The 20,000-nt window shown below is 35.5% G+C and overlaps 1 protein-coding gene across 1 annotated transcript; it reads left to right on the forward strand.

The window, feature by feature from the left end:
* The first annotated feature begins 956 nt into the window (after nucleotides 1–956).
* On the forward strand, nucleotides 957–16,114 carry LOC121423735 (excitatory amino acid transporter 3-like). Its single transcript, XM_041619193.1, has 7 exons — nucleotides 957–1,977; nucleotides 9,910–9,952; nucleotides 10,707–11,923; nucleotides 12,835–13,068; nucleotides 13,609–13,803; nucleotides 14,767–14,901; nucleotides 15,195–16,114. The coding sequence occupies exons 1-7, from the start codon at nucleotides 1,361–1,363 to the stop codon at nucleotides 15,418–15,420; spliced, it is 2,667 nt and encodes an 888-aa protein (XP_041475127.1). The 5' UTR covers nucleotides 957–1,360; the 3' UTR covers nucleotides 15,421–16,114.
* Nucleotides 16,115–20,000: the final 3,886 nt, after the last annotated feature.

Below are 20,000 nucleotides of genomic sequence, written 5' to 3' on the forward strand. Positions count from 1 at the left end.
AAGTAGCAATGAAATATCAATCCACTGCCCACTTATGAAATATCTATTCTTGTAGGACCGTGTGAAGGGTATAGGGCGTGGACTAATTTGAAGATCATTTGGCAAGGATATCAATGTCTTCATAATTATATTTTAAAAGATAGCTTAAAACATCTAGTATTAGGCCTAGGTAACACAGTATACAGTATTATAGCGGCATATATCATGGAGACATATATAGATATACACCAGTAACTGTTATATTGTCATAACCAGGGCTTTTACCTATTTTTAATGCCTTTACTATGTCTATAATATCATGGCACTGGATAGGTTTTAGAAACACTGATTGTTGGTAATGACCATTCATTAAGGACCTACACTTCTGCAAGTCAGTATTGCCTGTATCTGTAAATGTTGTCCCTATGCTTATGAAGTATTCATTGAATTTGTTTGCAATCTCAACAGGATCTGTGACTTTATTGTTGCCATCTCTAAAACAATCCTGATTTCCTTCTTTTGCACCTCTATTCAAAAAACTATAGATAATATTCCATGTTCTTTTGCTGCAACTGCTTTCTTCAAATTGCTTAGTATAAAAAGATTCATTTGTCTTTCTAATAATTGGAGTTAATGTATTTCGATAATCTATATATACCTTTTTCCTATACTCGGAAGGGTTTTTGAAATGTGTTTATAAAGCTTTAGTTTCTTCTTACATGATTTAAGTATTCCTGTTGTAATCCAAGGTTTATATTCTCTTTTTCGACAACGTTTTTCTTTCAAAGGAAAACACGAATTTTGTATGGCATTAAATTCATTGATGAATACATCATAAGCTTTGTCACATGACTCTTCACGCATCACCTCATCCCAAGAATGCTCAGCCAAAGCAACCCTAAATTTGTCTATGTTTGAACGAGACATGTCTCTTAGGTATGTTTTGTTGTGCTGTTTGCGTTTTGGAAAGTCACGGTATACGCCACTGTATCATGGAGACATAGAGTCATAGAGATATACACTAGAGATATATGCTTCCTTTTCCCGTAAACCTTTCCTCTTGTTATTAAGAACTATACATGTTTTGGCGCACTTTGCAGCAAACTTTGTACCCTTGCAAGATTTGCACACCTGACGGCCGGCCCGGGTAAAAGGTGGAGTGAGGTGTCACTGTTGCACTCAGATTTCCCTAATCGTTTTCTACAATCTCGTATGGAAAATTTTCTGTATTGTACGATACCGTATTATATGATGCAATTAGGATAGGCAAACACAACCTTTGCGCCTGTCGTATCAGCATTTGCAAACACCCGTGAGATGCGAGCAGATTGCTGGTTTGGTAAAATTCTCCCATTAGGGTCAATATTTTATCAGCAAGGCTATGGATGAGGTGGGCATCAGAAAATCAAAAGGCTTTGACAACGTAACATCTACTCTGAAACGGGTCGCGCAAGATATCGGGAATATATACCAAACAACGATGAATGGGGATGTTATCCACGACGCCGACGACGCCGTCGCCTTGGAGAACGGTGCGATGACGGAGTTTTGTGATAGCGACGAGGAGAGCAATAGCGGTAAGCGACGATGTCCGTCATGGCTAAACGCGGAGAACATCCTCCTCTTCCTCTTGATCTTCTCCGTAATCATGGGCTTCGTGCTCGGGTACGTGCTCGGGCTCTTCTTTGACTTCACCCAGGATCAGATCAACTACCTAACCTTTCCTGGAACACTTTTCATGAACATGCTGAAGATGATGATCGTTCCCCTCATCGTGTCCAGTCTCATCAACAGTCTGGCGTCGCTCGACTCGGCGATGTCGGGTAAGCTGGGGCTCAGGGCGGTGTGTTACTACATGTTGACTACCTTCATCGCAGTCATCCTCGGTATCATTCTCGTGGTCTCCATTCAGCCTGGTAATCGTGGCGGAGCAGAGAAAGACCCCGATGGCGAAGAGGAAGAAGTTAATACAGCCTACGCCTTCATGGATCTTATCTTGTAAGTCATGTTTTTTTTCTGAATTCTGACGAATCGAAAATGACCACTGAAAATAATAGGGACTGTCATTTATCGCCATCAATTTATGGATAATGATTATGAATAACGAAATCAATCATTCAATGTGGTTTCTAAATTATCATATTTTGTGCTATTTTACTTTTGAGTTTCTGTATTCCCGACTTCTAGTGAGGGTTTCATAATTTATTCAGGATGATTTTGTAGTTTTGTATTGGATGACGAAGATAAAGAAGATCGTGTTGATAGTGAACGCAGAAGTGTGTTGGCATATATTTTAGGATGATTTTGTAATTTGATTGTTTTTATTGTTTGTGACTCAATGAGGTCGATGACGCAGAAGATGATGGTGGTGATTATGATGAAAATGATGATGACGGTGACGAGTTTCATGATTATTCCACTTGTTAAGATAACTAATAGAAGTTCAGGTATTAACGTCCATATTGATTACAAAAGGTATACTACAATCTATCAAAAGTATAAATGTCTTGCAAAGAAAATAATTCCAGTAGAAATTAATTACAAGGTATATTTACACGAGAGGTTGGAATCATCTATTTTCCTTAAGCCAGCTGATCATCTTGAGATATTAAACATTGTTAAGTCTCTTAAAAAGCAGTAGGTCATGTGGGTATGATGAAATAAGTTCAGCATCGCTAAAGAAAATAATTGGCTCACCTAACTCATTTAATACATATCTGTAATCTGTCCATTTCAACTGATGTGTTCCCTTTTCTCTCAAACTTGCCAAAGTTATTCCCGTTCATTAAGGAGATAGCTTCACCACCATAAGTAGCTATAGACCAATCTCAAATTTCGCCTAGTTTTCAAAAATATTAGAAAGAATTTTTTATAACAAATTAATGTCCTTTCTTGACAAAAACCACCTTCTTAATCACAACCAATTGGATTTCGCATGTCTCACTCAACGGACCATGCGTTGTTCAAATTCTGTGACTATAAAATGTATAAAGTTCTCTGCAAATCGTGAGCAATTTATTGGTGTATTCACGGACATTAGTAAGGCATTCGACACCCTTGACCATTCAATATTGTTTTATAAGCTTCAACATTATGGAGTAAGGGATATTGCCCTAAATTGGTTTACTAGTTATCTTTCAAATAGAAGACAATACACATCCTATATTTTTTTATTTGTATACCAGTTTTAATGTGCGGTGTACCGCAAGGTTTTATATTGGGTCCTTTGTTATTTCTGATTTATTTCAATGACATTTATTTGGTGTCAAACACATTAAATTTCAAGTTTGTTTGCAGATAACACAAGTGTTTTTCTATCACACCGTGATAATGTCGAACTTTCGAAATTATCTAATGGTTTCGAAACTAAATGTTATCATTGAATATTAAGAAAACAAATTATACACATTTTAAACACTATAAAGTATACCTGGTACCTGATAAAATACTATACATTTTGTACAAAATATTATTCTACCTTATATGTCATATTGCAATATTATTTGGGCAACATCAAGGAGTGTCACAAACACAATTATTCTATTGCAAAAGAAAGCTGATGAGTTTCTATTTTATATCCATGCAAAATAATGTCACAAAATTAAACATGATCCTTTAGATTTGGATTACCTTTTTTCTTTAACTACATGTTTTTCCACCATGTCCACTATGTTTCAACAAAATAATGCTATCCATACCTACCACACAATACAAATAATATGCATATATGTATAACCCTCGCATGCGGTTGGCTCACAAAATGATCTATCAGACATTATGGTCTCGATGTTTGGAATTCCCTACCTACTATAGTAGTAGGAATATTCCTTCAAAAGAGCGGTTAAACGCATAATTGTCTTAAAGATGTAATTCTCTCACAAGATCACTATGTGTTGTACTGTATGTTCGGAACTTGGTTCGTATTTCCTTTATACATGTATGTATTTTTTGGTCCAAAGGTGTGACAACGGCTCAAGCATCTGTTTATATTGTCACACCGTTGCATGTCTGCCACTTTCATGTTGTGTAAATGATGATGATGATGTTGATGACAATGATGTTGATGATGATGATGACGGTGACGCGTGTTTGACAGTGGTAATTATGGCAATGGTGACGATGGTAATAATGATGGAGGATATGATATCGGTGCTGATATTGATATGTAATGATGATGATCACGATCGCGATGGCGAAGTGATATTCTATAACACTTCATATCGTTTGGATTAGAACGAATAAAAATAAAAAGTAGACGAAGGAAAAGATGCTCAATAAGATTACTTGTGAACTATTCTGGATACTCTGGACTTCAGTCTTTTTAATTTTGGCTTTATCACAAATTAATAATTCTAGACGACATATTCCCTCGGATAAGACGGTAAAGCCATTAATTCCGCGATACATAAATCAAATAGCTTTCTCTGATTATCTACAAGTTATGTTGTTGTCTTGTTTCGCTCTTTATTTATTTCATTTCTTTTGGGGGTGGGCCGTTTCTCAGATTAAAGGAAGGGAGGCACCAATTATCTGCATTAGATTATGACGTAGCAATATTTTTTCAGCGCCAACGCCCAATTAAAACATTGAGTCGGAATCGCATGACTTACAAGGGATAGAAACCGAGTTGTACTTAGCACGAACTGATAACAACCTCTCTTGCGTGGGCTTATCCGGGGAAGGGGCTTATATCAGAGGTGTTAACTGCACAAATCATAATCACATTTGAATATTTCTGGAACCCAATTAAGTTTGCATTTTTTTTACGAAACAATACCTAGGCAATGTTAAGTGAACAAGACACACAAAAAACAATGAACTCTTCAATAAATTGAAATTATGCATATTGAAGACAAGATTATGATGATTTGTGGACATATAAAATGTTTGTCTTTACAGAAGCCCCCCCCCCCCTCCCTCCCATCACAAAATTGAAATATACTTTTTGCAGGTTAAGAGAATCACTCAACGTTCAGAAAAAGTTGGCCTACTTGCAAAGAAGTTTCGTTATTTTCGTTCGCCTTTAGTTTTGTTTGTGTTTTCTGATGTTTATGGGGTATTTTTTTCTACAAACTAGACCCAAAACATCGAAACAAGCATGAAATTATATTCATTTAAGGAGATAAATATTTTAAAGTAAAACAAATTGACGATATGACGAGAAGTGGCAAAAATTATGTTTGCTTATGAAACAAAGATTATTCTTGTACGAAATCGTAAAGAAGCTCGCTGATGGCAGATGGCCCAATATTTAGTAGCAGGGGCTGAGCTACGAAAGTAGCATGATCTTGACTCTTTATGCACTGTTTATAACTCATAAACTATTCTATAACTGTTATGGATAAATATGCCTTCTATTGGTACAAGCCATGGTAACAATGCCCAAAAGCCAATCAAAATCTAGGATTTCGTAAAAGTTACCACTGGATGGCAACATTTCTTTAATAGATACTAAAATGTTCCGCCTCTCCCGTTTTGGCGTCACTAAAGGTACCCGTCTCTATATAACACTTAAGATGAATAAAAATAAATAAATAGACCTTGCTCCAATACCACCTTTTTACAGGGGAATTGATCTACCATGTTTGGACGTAATAAAACCTCATTCAAGTTAATTGTGGGCGGGTTCGCAAACGTGACATGCAAAACCATAATCAAATACCACCAACTCAAATCGGAATAAGAATCCGGCTCTTAATAGTATCTTGAGCTAATGATTAACGAGGTAGCATTCCTCTCATACGACACGCGCCATCTTCTTTACAACATCATGCAATAACAAAACCCAAACAGATGCATATGCATGTATTCATGTATATCACCGCGAAAGAAGTTTAAACGTTGCCAATTCATGTATTTCTGATCATATTTTTGCATCTGAATTCATTATTCTTGTTTGAACTACGCCCCTCTATAAAACTATATATATGTATATGCTACACTGTGCACACAATTTAAAATGTTGACATTTCATAGATTTTGTGCTGAGTTTCATATCTTATTGTTACATCTAAAATCATCATTCATTCTCCATATCGCTTTATAATTCAATTCAATTCAATTCAATTTTTTTATTTCATTTCCATTCAAAACATAATACAAAGTAATATAAAACAATATAAATCAAATACAATTTTACAGAAGGGTATTCTTACTTCGTAAAAAAAAAACACAGTATAATATAGAGCATAAATGGATATGGAAATGAGGGGGATCCACTAAAAAGCAAAGCTTGTAAAATTGTGGATCCCCCTTGGAAAAGAAGAAATTATAGTCGACTTACTATATGCGTACATGCATGTATTACAGGAAAGAAAAAGAGAAAAAGAAATCATATTGACGGAAACATAAAACTGAACAAATGCAAAGCTTTTCACACAAAGAGGTCTTCGTTGTAAAGGATATGTTGCGCAAGACAGGAAAAACAGAGAGAGGGGATGACAAGACGTAGAAGACAAGACAAAACAAGAGACAGGACAGTACAAGACAACTAGTTTTTAAAAAGGAGTAAAACTAAGAATGGGAAAGGGCTGACCATGAACCAGCTTGATCTGGTGAAATAACAAAGGATATGACTGGACAATATAGATGAAAAAAGATAAAATAAAAGTGAAAAATGTAAGGTATAACAATGTATGCACATCCTTAAAAAAGGATGCAAATTTACAGATTTGTACAGAGTTTCATTTGTGCATATGAAATCATTATTCAAACTCCATCCCTTTGTAAAACAATTGTGTGCATATAATTCAGTTGTTCACAGTCACATCTATATTTTGTGCTAGGATTCATATCTTATTTATACACCTGAAATCATCATTAATATCACACCCTCTTTAAAACAATCTACATTATGAACATAATTTAAAAGGCTGTCATTTTCAGAGATTGTATGCAGTTTCATTTCCCTTGTAAAACAATAAAAAATTATGTACATATAATTCAGAACGTTGCCATTTCACAGATTCTGTGCTGAAATCACATCTGAATCCTTTGTTTATATCTGACATCGTCATTTCAACTTCAGCGCTCTTTAAAACAACATGTATGTACACAAGTAGGGTGTGGTCTCCTCTAAAGCATTGCGCTGCAATTAGGCCAATTTGTCATTGTTTGGTTGTATTATTTTCCGTCATTAGCATGTGGAAGCAATCGATTTCAATTTTGTACGTTAAGAAAATGGATTAACTTAAAATAAAGACTAATAAAAACTCATTGTACTCTTTCAAATCTAAAATCACCCCAAAACCTAGTAAGTAAGCTGCTTGCTCGGTGATCTCACGTTCATCAACAAAGTTAGCGGAGTACAGCAAGTCTGAATATGCCGACTTAACCCAAGACAAGACAAGATTTGATGGTAGATTCTCAAATTTATATCTGAAGCTGAAACTTTTACAATTACAATTATTACTCATGCGAAAGTTGCATCGATTAAGTAGAAATCAATTTTTATATAGCACTTGACTTCAGAAAGAATATTATTTGAAATGTTCTTTCAATGATCGATTCATACTGTAATCATATCACACTCAATATCAAACACATTTTGTTCATCGATTTATTAGCAAATACAGAAATGTGAACTCTATGTCCACTTCAAACACAGATTCCCTTCCTCGTCATGCGGGCAAATTTCATCAAGACAAATTTAAGTTTGAGAATGGCGCGTCAAGTCAAACAGATTAACACCTTACAACAAAGAACCATAAAAATTATGATTGGTGTGCTAAAAATATATCTTTGATCATGAAGTAGTTCGTTTTACTCAGAAGGGTCATCCTTTTCTTTCTTATACATTGTTCGACTGGTATAATCATGAACTAGTAGGTCCATGGTATAACAAACGTATCAAGACGTTTTTCTGTTTAATCGAATCACGTAAATGCATGACTTAAATCTTTATAATTATCCAACTACATGTAGTGAGAAACAATGTATCGTTAATAAAGATACCAGTAACCATGAAGTAATTAATTGCCCGGAACCAAGCAAAACAAAACAATATAACACAAAACAAAACAAAATGAAATAAAATAGAACAAAACGAAAAAGCAAAACAAAACAAAGGGAATCATCATTCTCATTCTTTAAAATCATAATAAATAAAAGATTCGACTAATAATCCATTTTAATCCAACTTATCTATTTGATATGAATGGGTTATCCGGGATGATTAAAATTACACGCTTATTTACGTCAATTCGTCAGATACCGCACGGAAATGTAAACACAGCTGCCACTTTTCCCCCATTTTCCCGCCATTTCTCATCACATGATGTTGAATTATATCCACCAATACATACATGTTTGAAATACATATCACACTCGCACATGACCTCAAATCGCACTTTCCAGGTCCACATAGTAGTATTTTATTTAAAAGGAAACGAGAGTGGTCCCTTGAGCATTGCTGAGTCTTGAGAAAACTGTCCGAGATGATCTTAGACTTAAAGTAGTTACGTAAATATTGAAATTTTTACCAAGACCAATACCAGGATTCGTAGAATCTTATCCAAGCAAAGATTGCGACTTCATGACCATGTCAATTGAGAGAACCTCAATATCATCTTGTCAATTCTTTAATTGATACGTATCCTCGAGATCTCGAGAATGGATGTATGATGATGCTGCAACGATGAATATTTTGAGACGATTACCTGAAGAGAGACTGGTTATGGTGCGATATTTGTCGAGATTTTGATAATGGTGACCGATGGGTTGCCCAGTTGTGTCAAGAAGTGATAAGATAATGAATGATTCAAACGTTTCTCGTATGATGAGAGTGATAAGTTGGTATCAATGCGGGGGAATGAGGAATGCATGGATGAGTGTTTGTGTGGGGGTGTGATGCGTGATGGTGTGTGTGCGTGACGTGGGTGAATATGTGCGTGTGTGCGTTGAGCTTCTGTTTAAATGGCAAGCGAGCTAGAATATTTAATGCAATATAAGAACCATTTTCCCCTCAAGTTAACTCAAATAAAACCATTCGTTTACCAGATGGAATAACAGAACATTCTTTAATTCTTGATTGTTTGATCATGGAGCTTGAAAGTTATAGGTTCACATACTTTTAACACGATCACAACTTTAGATTTGAAATTTCGTCAAACAACAATTTTGATAGCACGAAACACGTTCTATCGATAGATAAACGCCTTTAAACAATAACATTTGGTTGGAATACAGGTTTTAGTAATTAAGAAATGCACGATTCTAGTTCCAACAAACTACTTACAGATTTACTTATACAAACAATAATTCATTTTTCCATTGATTCTTGCCATTTCCTTCATCGGTCTTCCTGTGACACTGGATAGATTTTTACCAGTACTCTGGTTATTTACGGGTTTTTTAGCAGGTATTTTTTTCCAACTTTATTAACTTACGCATACATCTAAATTGATATTACTAGACTAAACACATTTATTAAATTCGTTCGACATTTTAGAATAGTTGCGATCGTGATGTAAGCTGTTTGGACTAAGATAACCCTGCTAGAAAGATCACAGTGTCACAAAGTGTTACTTGAAATATTATTCACTCTGTTAAAATGCTCAAATACAACATTGTGATGTGGACACCTCGACAGTGTGACTGTTCACAGCGTGTTCACATGGTCTACTAAGTGGATGTGTGATTCACACTGTTGAAATGCTCAAATTTAACAGTGTGAAGGTGATTTCACACTGTGTTCCACACTGTGAACACACTGTGGTGTAGGACACTTTGTTCTTTCCAGTAGCCTTGGGGAAGATCCCGGGGGGAGATTATATTCCTTTTTACATACTGTATATAGGAAAGATGCCACTTATTCCGGTAAAGAGTTCCGTTTGGCGAGATGCTATATAGATCTGTACCTCGTCACCAAAACTCGTCACCCTTCTGAACTCTTGACTGACCTCTCAATTTTGACATTTCTTTCCTTTTCAGGAACATGTTTCCAGAGAACATCGTTGAGGCATGCTTTAGAACGGTAATTATAGAATCTTTATAACATTATTCACTCAACCCTGGAGACCTGGACCTGACGTCGCGCTGATTGGACCTAACCAAGCTTTCTGAAGATGGCCAGAAAGAAACTGGATGGACAATTTTTTTTCATCTATTCATATTTTCTATACCCCAAGAAACATCATGACATGTCTACCGGTGATGTGATTCATTGATTGATTTACTGATTGACTGATGGATTGATCGCTTGACTGATCGACTGGATGATAAATGAACTGATTGATAGATTGATTGATTTACTGTTTGACTGATTGACTGGATGAGTAATAGACTGATTGATTGGTTGAATGATTGATTGATTGATTGACTGGTCGATTGGTTGATTACTTGGTTTATTGATTGATTGATTTATTGATTGTCTGATTGATCAATGGATGGATGGTTGTTTCGCATTAGTGAAGTAATGAAGGGATGATTGATTATTTGCTTTATTTATTTTATTCGTTTCTTAGATTGAAAGGATGAATTGGAGAATGGACAGAAGATTGAAAGTGCGTTTTGTCCTAAATATTTCAAACATAACAACGCGAAGACAGTTAATCTATCACTGAAATATGATATTTCTGACGATCAAAATGTTTTGATATTTTATTATAGCCCAGTAAATTGGATAATTGAAACTGTCAAGGTTTAATTGATTCATTGCCAGTTTTTTGTTTGAGACAAAGCCTTCTATTCTTTGACTAATCGGATTGCATCGTTGTATCTTAATTCAGTTTAAAACAGCTGCCATCAAGACAGTGGTGCCAGTTCCTTCTCTGACCACTGGGGACTTCTTCAATTTAACCTTGATGTCAGGACTGACCATTCACCAATCAATGGGCTTCATCAACGGAACCTTACAGACCATTGGGCAGAAGACCATGGATTTCAGGTCAATGGCCCTTGACGCCAAAACCGTCACCGATGACATGGATATGTTTCTACAAGATATGGACAGTACCTACACGTTCTTGATGGAAGCCAAAGGCAACAATTCTGCATGGAACACAAGTCGAGTGAATGATCTTCTTGAAGATTTCTCAAACCATATAGAAGATCTAAGAGCCGCTGTGGATGGCCTTCCATCGACGGGACAGCTGGATGAAATGGACATGACACAGCTGGGTAACATGACCGGAATGGTACTGTGGGCAGCGGGTGAAACGGTAACGGACTTGTTATCAAGCCTAAAGACGCTTGATAATGTAGATATACCCACCTTAAACGCAACGTCCCATGCTCTTCACTTGATCATTTCTTCCATGAATGATGTGGTGTACATGGTCGAACCGCTTCATCTAAGCTCGCTTATCCATACAACAAACGCAGATGTTGTAAGTTTAGTTGATATCATCGCAATGTTCCAACCTAATGACATAGAACTCACCAGAAAGGTTCACATCATGAATGTCAACTTGATCAACCTTGTCCTAGCCACAATGCAGGACCTTCAGGGCAGTGACCGCCTTGAGCTCACCCACGTCTCCCAATCCATGCAGAAACTGTCCACGAACCTGGTCTACCTGATGGACATGACCGAAGACGTGTATACCTTGGACTTCCTCAACCAGATCAGCACACTCCTGCATGACATGAGTGGCGCCCTCAAACACCTGTCCATGGTACTATACTCGCCGCGTACGCTCAAGATGGACTCGCTTTTGCAGCTCAACCAGATCATCGCGCAGATGAATGAGGTGGTGAACACCATGTCTGCAGTTCTAGAAGAGAGTACGGATTACACTATCTGGTACAGGGGAAACACCACCGAGACTGTCGAGACTGTCTGGGAAGGAACCTACGTCTACAGTATGAATATCCTTGGGCTTGTCGTCTTCTCCATCGCTTTCGGGGTCGTCGTTGGTCGCATGGGTGACGATGGAAAAGTTGTCATCAGCTTCTTTTCTGCTACCAATGATGCCATCATGAAACTGGTCATGATCATTATGTGGTAAGAAATTGTGAGATTCTTCATTTTCTAAATACGACAATGTCCTTATTCCATAAATTCATTTCTATAGATCAGATTTCTCATTTTACCCTCAACTCTTTTACCTATTCTGACATGCGTTTAGAAACATACACTCTGATGTGCTCCTACTCCGGTTTTGTAGCATCTTTTTTTAAAATCAATAGTTGATACCTATTTTAATGCCTGACTATTAACATTGTCCCTATAATCTCAATAATTTCTGGGCCTTGCAAAGTAAAAAAAAATAATTTATATTGCAACGAAATGTTTTTAAAATTGTCGTTTTTTATGCGACACATCCCTGATCATAAGAGTTTGAATTCCACTCAGTCACTGAGGCAACGGACAAAGCCGGTCAGTGACGGTTCCGTGGCCATCCGTACCGGTCTTTACAGAAACAAAAATGGATAACAGCTTTCTTCCGGGATACTAAGATCTAACGGATATTACGATTAACTACGGTTGTATTACGACAGTGCTGCGGTCCCTTAACTAACCACCATTGAAGACTTTTTACACATAGACGCATTTATTGACAAGATTCAACCGATAAATATTTGTTAAAAAAATATGCTTAATCAAAACAGAAGATTGGTCCCCGACTATGGTCAAACGACATATATACAATTTTTCGTCAGCTCTTAAACTTAATGACGAATCTGTTCCTTTTGTTAACCAATTCTCGGCAAAGATATCCGAGCCATTCTTTGGCATTTGATGGGCATTTTCAATACGTTTACCGTCTTCTTGAACCCCCGGAGTGAAAACTCCCAAAGGACCGTCGATCATGACCATATTTTTCCGCTACTCTAGAATGAAAAAGAGGCCTATATAATCTATTGATATTTACTCTTTTCCTCATTTCCATAACTATACCTATTCTCTCTCAGGTATGCTCCTATCGGTATCCTCTTTCTCATCACCGGAAGCATGGTCGGGGTGGAAGACTGGGCCGAGATCTTCACTCAGCTAGGTCTTTACATGGCTACAGTACTATCTGGACTCGCTATCCATGGAATCATCATCCTACCTCTTCTTTACTTTGCCGTCGTCAGGAAAAACCCGTATAAGTTCCTCAGTGGGGTCACCCAGGCTCTCTTTACAGCTCTAGGGACATCGTCAAGGTAAGCTAGTCCTACTCATGATTTCATTTCTATATTCATTATCTATCGTCGCATTTGTATGTACCCTCGCTTTCCGTTTATATATTGCTCTATTTTCACGATACATTACACATTACACACATGTAAAGAAGTGAGTGTTTATTGACATGATTTTTAATTTTTTTATCAGGTACGATAATGTATTTACATGTCGAGAATATTTTTTTCTTACAAACTCTACCATGACTCGAAACAAAACCGCCATAGGGCAGGCTTGGTTGGTGGGACCTTGAGACAGAGACATAAAAATGATGCCAGAAATACTGCATCACTATTGTCACCATTTATAGGACAATGCCTGAACCGCTAGATAGGCCTATCGTGATATCGTATATACCTACGTGTATATGTATATATATATATATATATATATATATATATATATATATATATATATATATATATATTTATATATATAAATGGATAAAAAAGATTTAAGATGCATTCAGTGATAGAATTAACGATGATTTATAATGAATATATTTTTTCTGTCGTCCATAGTTCAGCAACCCTACCAGTAACAACCCGATGCTTAGAGGAAGGTCTCGGGGTAGATCCCCGTGTTGTTAGGTTTGTACTTCCGGTCGGTGCGACGATCAACATGGACGGCACAGCTCTTTACGAAGGAGTAGCAGCCATCTTTATTGCCCAAGTAAACAATATTCCACTAAGTTTTGCTGATCTCGTAACAATAAGGTAAGAAAATTGACTTGTTTTCCCCTAGTCTCATCATATTCTCGCGCACAATATCTCATTTTCGTGTTTTTTTATTGATTTTTACATGTCCATTTATTATTCTATTCCTTTTAGAATTCAAATGACTCTGTAGCAATAATTTATTTATGTATACATTTTGGTTCATACTTTTTATGCAAATCTGTTGGTTTATATTTGTTTTATACTATTGATATGAATATAGTAGGAGTAGTTGCACTGTACAAGCTCCGCTTTTTATCAGCCTCCTCCATGCCCAACCCGTTTATTATGATTATCTTGATTGCAATGTACATATAAATTGCCTTTGTTTTATTTCTTACATTATGTGTCAAGATGTATGGAACAAACCATACTGTAAATGTTGGAAATGGAAATGTACGAAATGAAATGAATTGAAATGTAACAAAAATCGTACTTCTATTATAGAAATTCTAGTTTATCGGTGTAACACTAACAAGGCCCGACTTACAATCAGCTCACGAAATCGAATAATGCCATCCATCCTTGCTAATTTTTGCTGATTGTCGCAAGAAAAAATACTTCAGAATATTGTAAGTTCTGTGCAACAGTTAAATAAAATCAATTAATACCACTTTATCCACTCATTTGAACAAAATTTGGTCTATCTCCCCTCTTTCGTTTTATTCTGACATGCCCTAGAACAAAACAGGGCAGACGATTATTTGCGATAGCAATAATCTATCCCTCTATCAACTACCTCGATCCTTAAATTCTGAATGTGCCTTTTTGTCAGGTCTGCTTTACAACATAATAAAGCAATTATATCTATCTTGTGATTTAATTTTAAATACTACTTTAAAAATGAGAAAACAGTTTTATTTCAATCTTGTGACTTCGGTTTAATTTCAACATTGCAATATAAGAATAAGAATCTTACAAAATTAAAAAACGTTATACATGTATTTTCTTTCTTCATTTTAGTTTAACTGCGACTTTCGCGAGTATCGGAGCAGCAGGTATTCCCCAAGCCGGACTCGTTACCCTCGTCATCGTCCTAACCGCAGTCGGCCTACCGACAGACGATGTTGCACTCATCCTTGCCGTCGATTTCATCCTGTAAATGCACACTCATTCATAATCTGTGTTTTACTTGTCATTTTGGTAATATTAATAGTTATACTTGCTTATGTAGCGCTTGACTCTTTCGAAGTCTTCTTCTTCCTCCTCTTCTTCTTCACAATCTCCTCCTCCTTCGTCTTTTTCGTCTTGTCTTCTCCTCCTCCTTATTGTTCTTCTTCTTCTAATCAGTTTTTATGAATTTAGGAATAGCCATGGAGCCGAGCCTCTCGGAAGATCATAACTGCATTATTTTTCAACATTCCTTTCATTTATTTTTCTTTATGCTACAGTGATCGATTCCGAACGATGGTTAACGTCGAGGGAGACTCCTACGGTGCCGGGATCGTCGCGAAGCTTTCGAAGAAAGACCTCGAGAAAACAGACGAGATGGACGCTCTTGAAAATGCCGAAGTCACATTCAACGGAAAGAAAAATAAGGACAGAAAAGATAGCGATGTGCATGCCTACACAAACGGTACCTATTCGCATCACGATGAAAGTAATACAGCTCTTTAATTCAGACTTTATTCATTCTAAGATAACTGCCATCTTTCTCTTCTGTTGTTGCTGATCAACGTCATCGGAGAAGCCACGTACAATGTATTGGTCTCATCGCTGGATTATCATTATGATTTCCTGTATTGATAAGAACACTTGACTATGTAGCATATAACCATATATTATACTGAAATGATATATGAATATATGATATATAAAACATATGTTTTGGTTCTTGATGTGCACAACAGTTTCATGTTCTTCGCCAAGGAAAAAAATCGAACTACATGAACTCAAGTTAGAATTATTATACTTTTTTTTACTAAAAACACAAATAGAGTCTATGATTGCTCAAACATTGCAATGCAAACACAATGCAGACATATTCTATGTTTCCTCAGCTTGATATTTTGCTTGTATTTTTCAAACAACAATGGATAGCTGCCACCAAAATAGTAATCAATGTAAAAAAAATATTTCATGAGGCTGAATGTCCATTGTAAGCCTCCTTTGAAAAAAAAATAATCATGTAATAAAATTAATACCTTCCATATATCCACTGCAAATTTGAATTAGCAAATAACATAAATGTACACCTAAAGTAACATTTTGATATTTTGGTTAGTCTCTTTACCATCAAAGACATTAATTTTTAAGTTGTGTAGCCATCTTGCATATCAAAAAGATTAAATTGCATTTTTCATTCGGGGGATGGCAATTAAAATGTGCGCTATATCTGTGAATGAGGACTGTCTTGTATGTCATTCAGCCCGACATCCAGAGAAAATCAATTATTAAATTAAATATATATTTTTCCAAAAGTGAGTACTAATTTCTTCCATATTTTCGATGGATATAACAGTATTGATGTATAGAATTATTGATCAAATGCCGATTTGCAATATTCAATAAATCCACCAATCAATCGATTGATCAATCGATCGACCAATCAACTAATCAAGCAATATATCAATCTAAATCTAAGTATATGAATCGAACAATTCACATTATGAAAAGTTTCTTAACGAGATAACATCATTTGCCTGAAAACGATATGATGTATTTCATTTCTTTAAAAAAAATCAACTACTAGTATATGATATCGATGTAATTTTTACATGGCACAGACCAGTACTGACCAGCTTAAATAATGCTTTCTGTCGAAAATTTTATTGTCTCCAATTATAAAGCACGAAATTGTGACTTTATGAAACACAGTGCGACGCATCAACAAACACCGAAGTCACCATATTTACTTTAGCTTTGAGTCTACTGTCCTATCTTGAAACTAGGGCTACTTTACGAGATAAGATGACATCGACAATAAATTGACAGTATTAAATTCTGTCCAAGGTTCACCATTGTAATCATATTAAATTGTCTTCTTTACAATGGGTAAAGAATAATAGACAGTATAATATCATCACACAGTAAACGTGTCAAACGGATCTTTATGGCTCCCCTTGTACATTTTGATTGCACTGCAAAAAACAACAACTGTATCTGCAGTATGATATTTTTTCCACTGCAAAGTAATAATTATTTATTTTATATAATTACATTGATATAATTTTTACGAAAAATACATTGTGATAACTACGGTATTCTACTGTCGAGTTATTATTATTATTATTTTTTTTTACAGTACTTGAGGTTTTATTTGGGAAATAAAATGTTAAGGGAGGGATCTGTAGAAGTGGTGACGCGAGATTATAGGAACTCATTTATATTCCAAAGATCTGGAATTATTGATGGAGTAAAAATACATATTTAATTTACCCACAAAAGGTGACAAATTTAACCTACATTAAATCTCATTTAAAATCCTTCCATGAAGAGTTCATATTTTCATTCTTTGTCCGTGTAGTTCTTTCAATTGTTATTGCGGGTAAAAGTACAAGGTATTTTTTGTCCCAATGTGATGATTGTAAAACATCAAACTACTAACTTCAAATCACTCTGTCTTACAATAATTATTCGTAATTAGAATAAATGGCAACAAATGGGACAATGTGCCGTTTATCTAACATTTTTTGGGTGGATTTGTTTTTTTTTTTAAATGATCACCTGATTCTGCTACTCGAGTTGCCTTTTAATTTTTAGTCTCAAATCAAGCATTTGTCAGATTTTTATTGTTCCAATATTGATATATAGACCTTTATTGAAACCCGATTGCTTTTCAATCAAATTTGAGTTAAAGGGGGAGTGAACTGTGTGTCAGCTCTCATTGACTGTGTGTTGCAAATACATGGTTTTAAAATATATGTTTTCAGATATCTATAAATTTACCAATTATTGTATGGAGAAACTAAAATGTTTTGAGAGGAACAGTAATTGTTTTGCTACTTGGTAGCATGATTATTGCAGTATAAATGTATTTAGTAATTATTTAGTATGTTATCATTCAAGTGGGTCTATATTACTAGACTATACACTAGGGTCAGGAAACTGGCCAGGTATGAGTAGTTGAGTACTCGAGATGGTGCTATCTAAACTGTTTGTAAGCAGACGTATAGTGTGTAGTGCCAAAAAATAAAAATCAGTTAGAATACACCAAAGTTGTTGCCCGTTGCAATGATCCTCGTCTTGTTGGGGATCCTTCTTATTTTCTAAGGGTTATTTTCTCTTTTTTCCACCCCCCAAATAAATATATTTTTCTGTCAAGGAAACTGCAATATCAACTCGATTCGCAGAAACATTCTTTATATTTTGTTTAAAGTCGTAAAGGCTTGATTCTTTTTTGTTAATAGCATTCATATAATTCCTGTAAATATTGTATAGTATCATTCTCATGTACATAGTAATATATATTTCATTATCCACTGCATGTATCCAAATTCTATATATTTTTTTTTCGTTCAAGTCCAGATTATACCACGAAATGGATGAATAGTGATCTAGTTTACCAGCGCAATGCTGGCTCTTCTTTTCTAATCGCTAAATGTATAATGACAGAGTTACTACATATTTCTTTGTGTGAAACGAAACCCCTGTTTTGCAATATGCCCTTCTATCTCAATATGATCTTGTCCTTTTAGGACCAAAATTTTTGTTTTTCTACATTTTGCGTCGTGTCTGTCTTCGAGTATTGTTCTTATGCAGCAACAATATCATTAAAAGTGTGTAGATGTCTTGTATCTGAAAGAAAGTGACCAAAATAATTTTCTTCGCCTTAAGGCGACCGCACACCTTACGACTGGTCTGCGACCCGATTTCAGAATAAAATGTAGTAGAATTTGATGCTAATATTGGAATATTTTACTGTGTAATGTTCTAAATCATCGTACGAATACATATGATCAAAATTGTGACTATGCTATCATCCTTCTTAGAATAAAAGCGAATTTAATATCTAGTCGTAATGACGTCATAGCAGTCGTAAGATTGGCTACGATTTGAAAATAATTTGGACTTTACTCCAAAATAAGGGCTTGCAATCTTTTAAAATGGTTATAATATTATTATTTCAATTAATTTTAACCTCAAATGAAATAATACGTTCCATTCCCATCTTCAAAAAATGAGCAAAATGCGATTTGTTCCAAAATCGGATCGCGAACAGTCGTAAGGTGTGCGATGGCCTTTAGCTATACAGTTTTGTCTCGTCTCACTCGTTTTGATAAGCGCTCTTTGGGCCTTTTCACACGTGAATCTTGAATCATCATTGTAATGATGATTGCAATTCGTATTTAGAATCATCGGGCTTTTCACACGCCAACTCGGAAACTGCGATTTGAGTGAAACATAACTTGAATTCACCTCCGGAGTAGGATTTGAATTCGTGATTGTGATTAGCGTTCGTGATTCTAATCATCTTGTTGGTAATTGTGTTCCTTTCTCGAAGTTGCTATTATTATTTTTTAGAACTTTCGGTATGAACATTCTGTATTTTGTAGTTAACAAGAGTTTATTTCTGTTCAACTTAAGAAGTTTGACTTTTGACATTTGAAGCTCCGAGTTCGCACAAAATGCATGTCTTCTCGTACATGGAGTCAATTTATTTCTGCATTTATCTGGAGCTGTATATTTTTTATATTATGTGCATTGTAAATTTGTATAAAAGAAAGTAAATAAATAATGAAGTAAAAAGAAGAGTCTGAGTCCAGTTTTTATTTTGTATGAATGATGTACAGAAGTTAATTATTATGATGTTTGTGCCGTGGTATTGATGATAGAAATGCCCATAACGATTCTAACAATATTATGATGATGACGACGATGATAATGTTGATGATGATGATGATGGTGGTGGTGATGATGATGATGAAGATGATGATGGTGATGATGATGATGATGGTGATGATGATGATGACGACGATAATGATGATGATGATGTCGACGACGACGACGAAGATAATGATGATGATGATGGTGACGATGATGATTATGATGATGATGATAATGTGGAATGTAATTGCACATTTTTATCGGTAATTATCTGTGGGTTTATGGGGCAGGAGGTATAAAGCTGTCATAAAACAAATAAAAGATGGTTAAAACAAATATTTAAAATACAAAGGTCAATTCTTGCGTGGAAATGTGAATGGTTTGCGAGCTGATTAGTAGGACCTTTTACAAACATAGTTGGGTGTATGAGG

Source organism: Lytechinus variegatus, chromosome 11 (genome assembly GCF_018143015.1).
Source record: "Lytechinus variegatus isolate NC3 chromosome 11, Lvar_3.0, whole genome shotgun sequence".
Classification (NCBI taxonomy): Eukaryota; Metazoa; Echinodermata; class Echinoidea; order Temnopleuroida; family Toxopneustidae; genus Lytechinus; species Lytechinus variegatus.

Bases quoted from the DNA above. Each gene is read 5' to 3' on its own strand.
- LOC121423735 (XM_041619193.1), top strand. From the start codon at position 1,361: ATGGATGAGGTGGGCATCAGAAAATCAAAAGGCTTTGACAACGTAACA. The intron at 11,924-12,834 runs GTAAGAAATTGT...ATTCTCTCTCAG, and splicing joins CTGGTCATGATCATTATGTG to GTATGCTCCTATCGGTATCC. The intron at 14,902-15,194 runs GTAAATGCACAC...TTTATGCTACAG, and splicing joins CTTGCCGTCGATTTCATCCT to TGATCGATTCCGAACGATGG.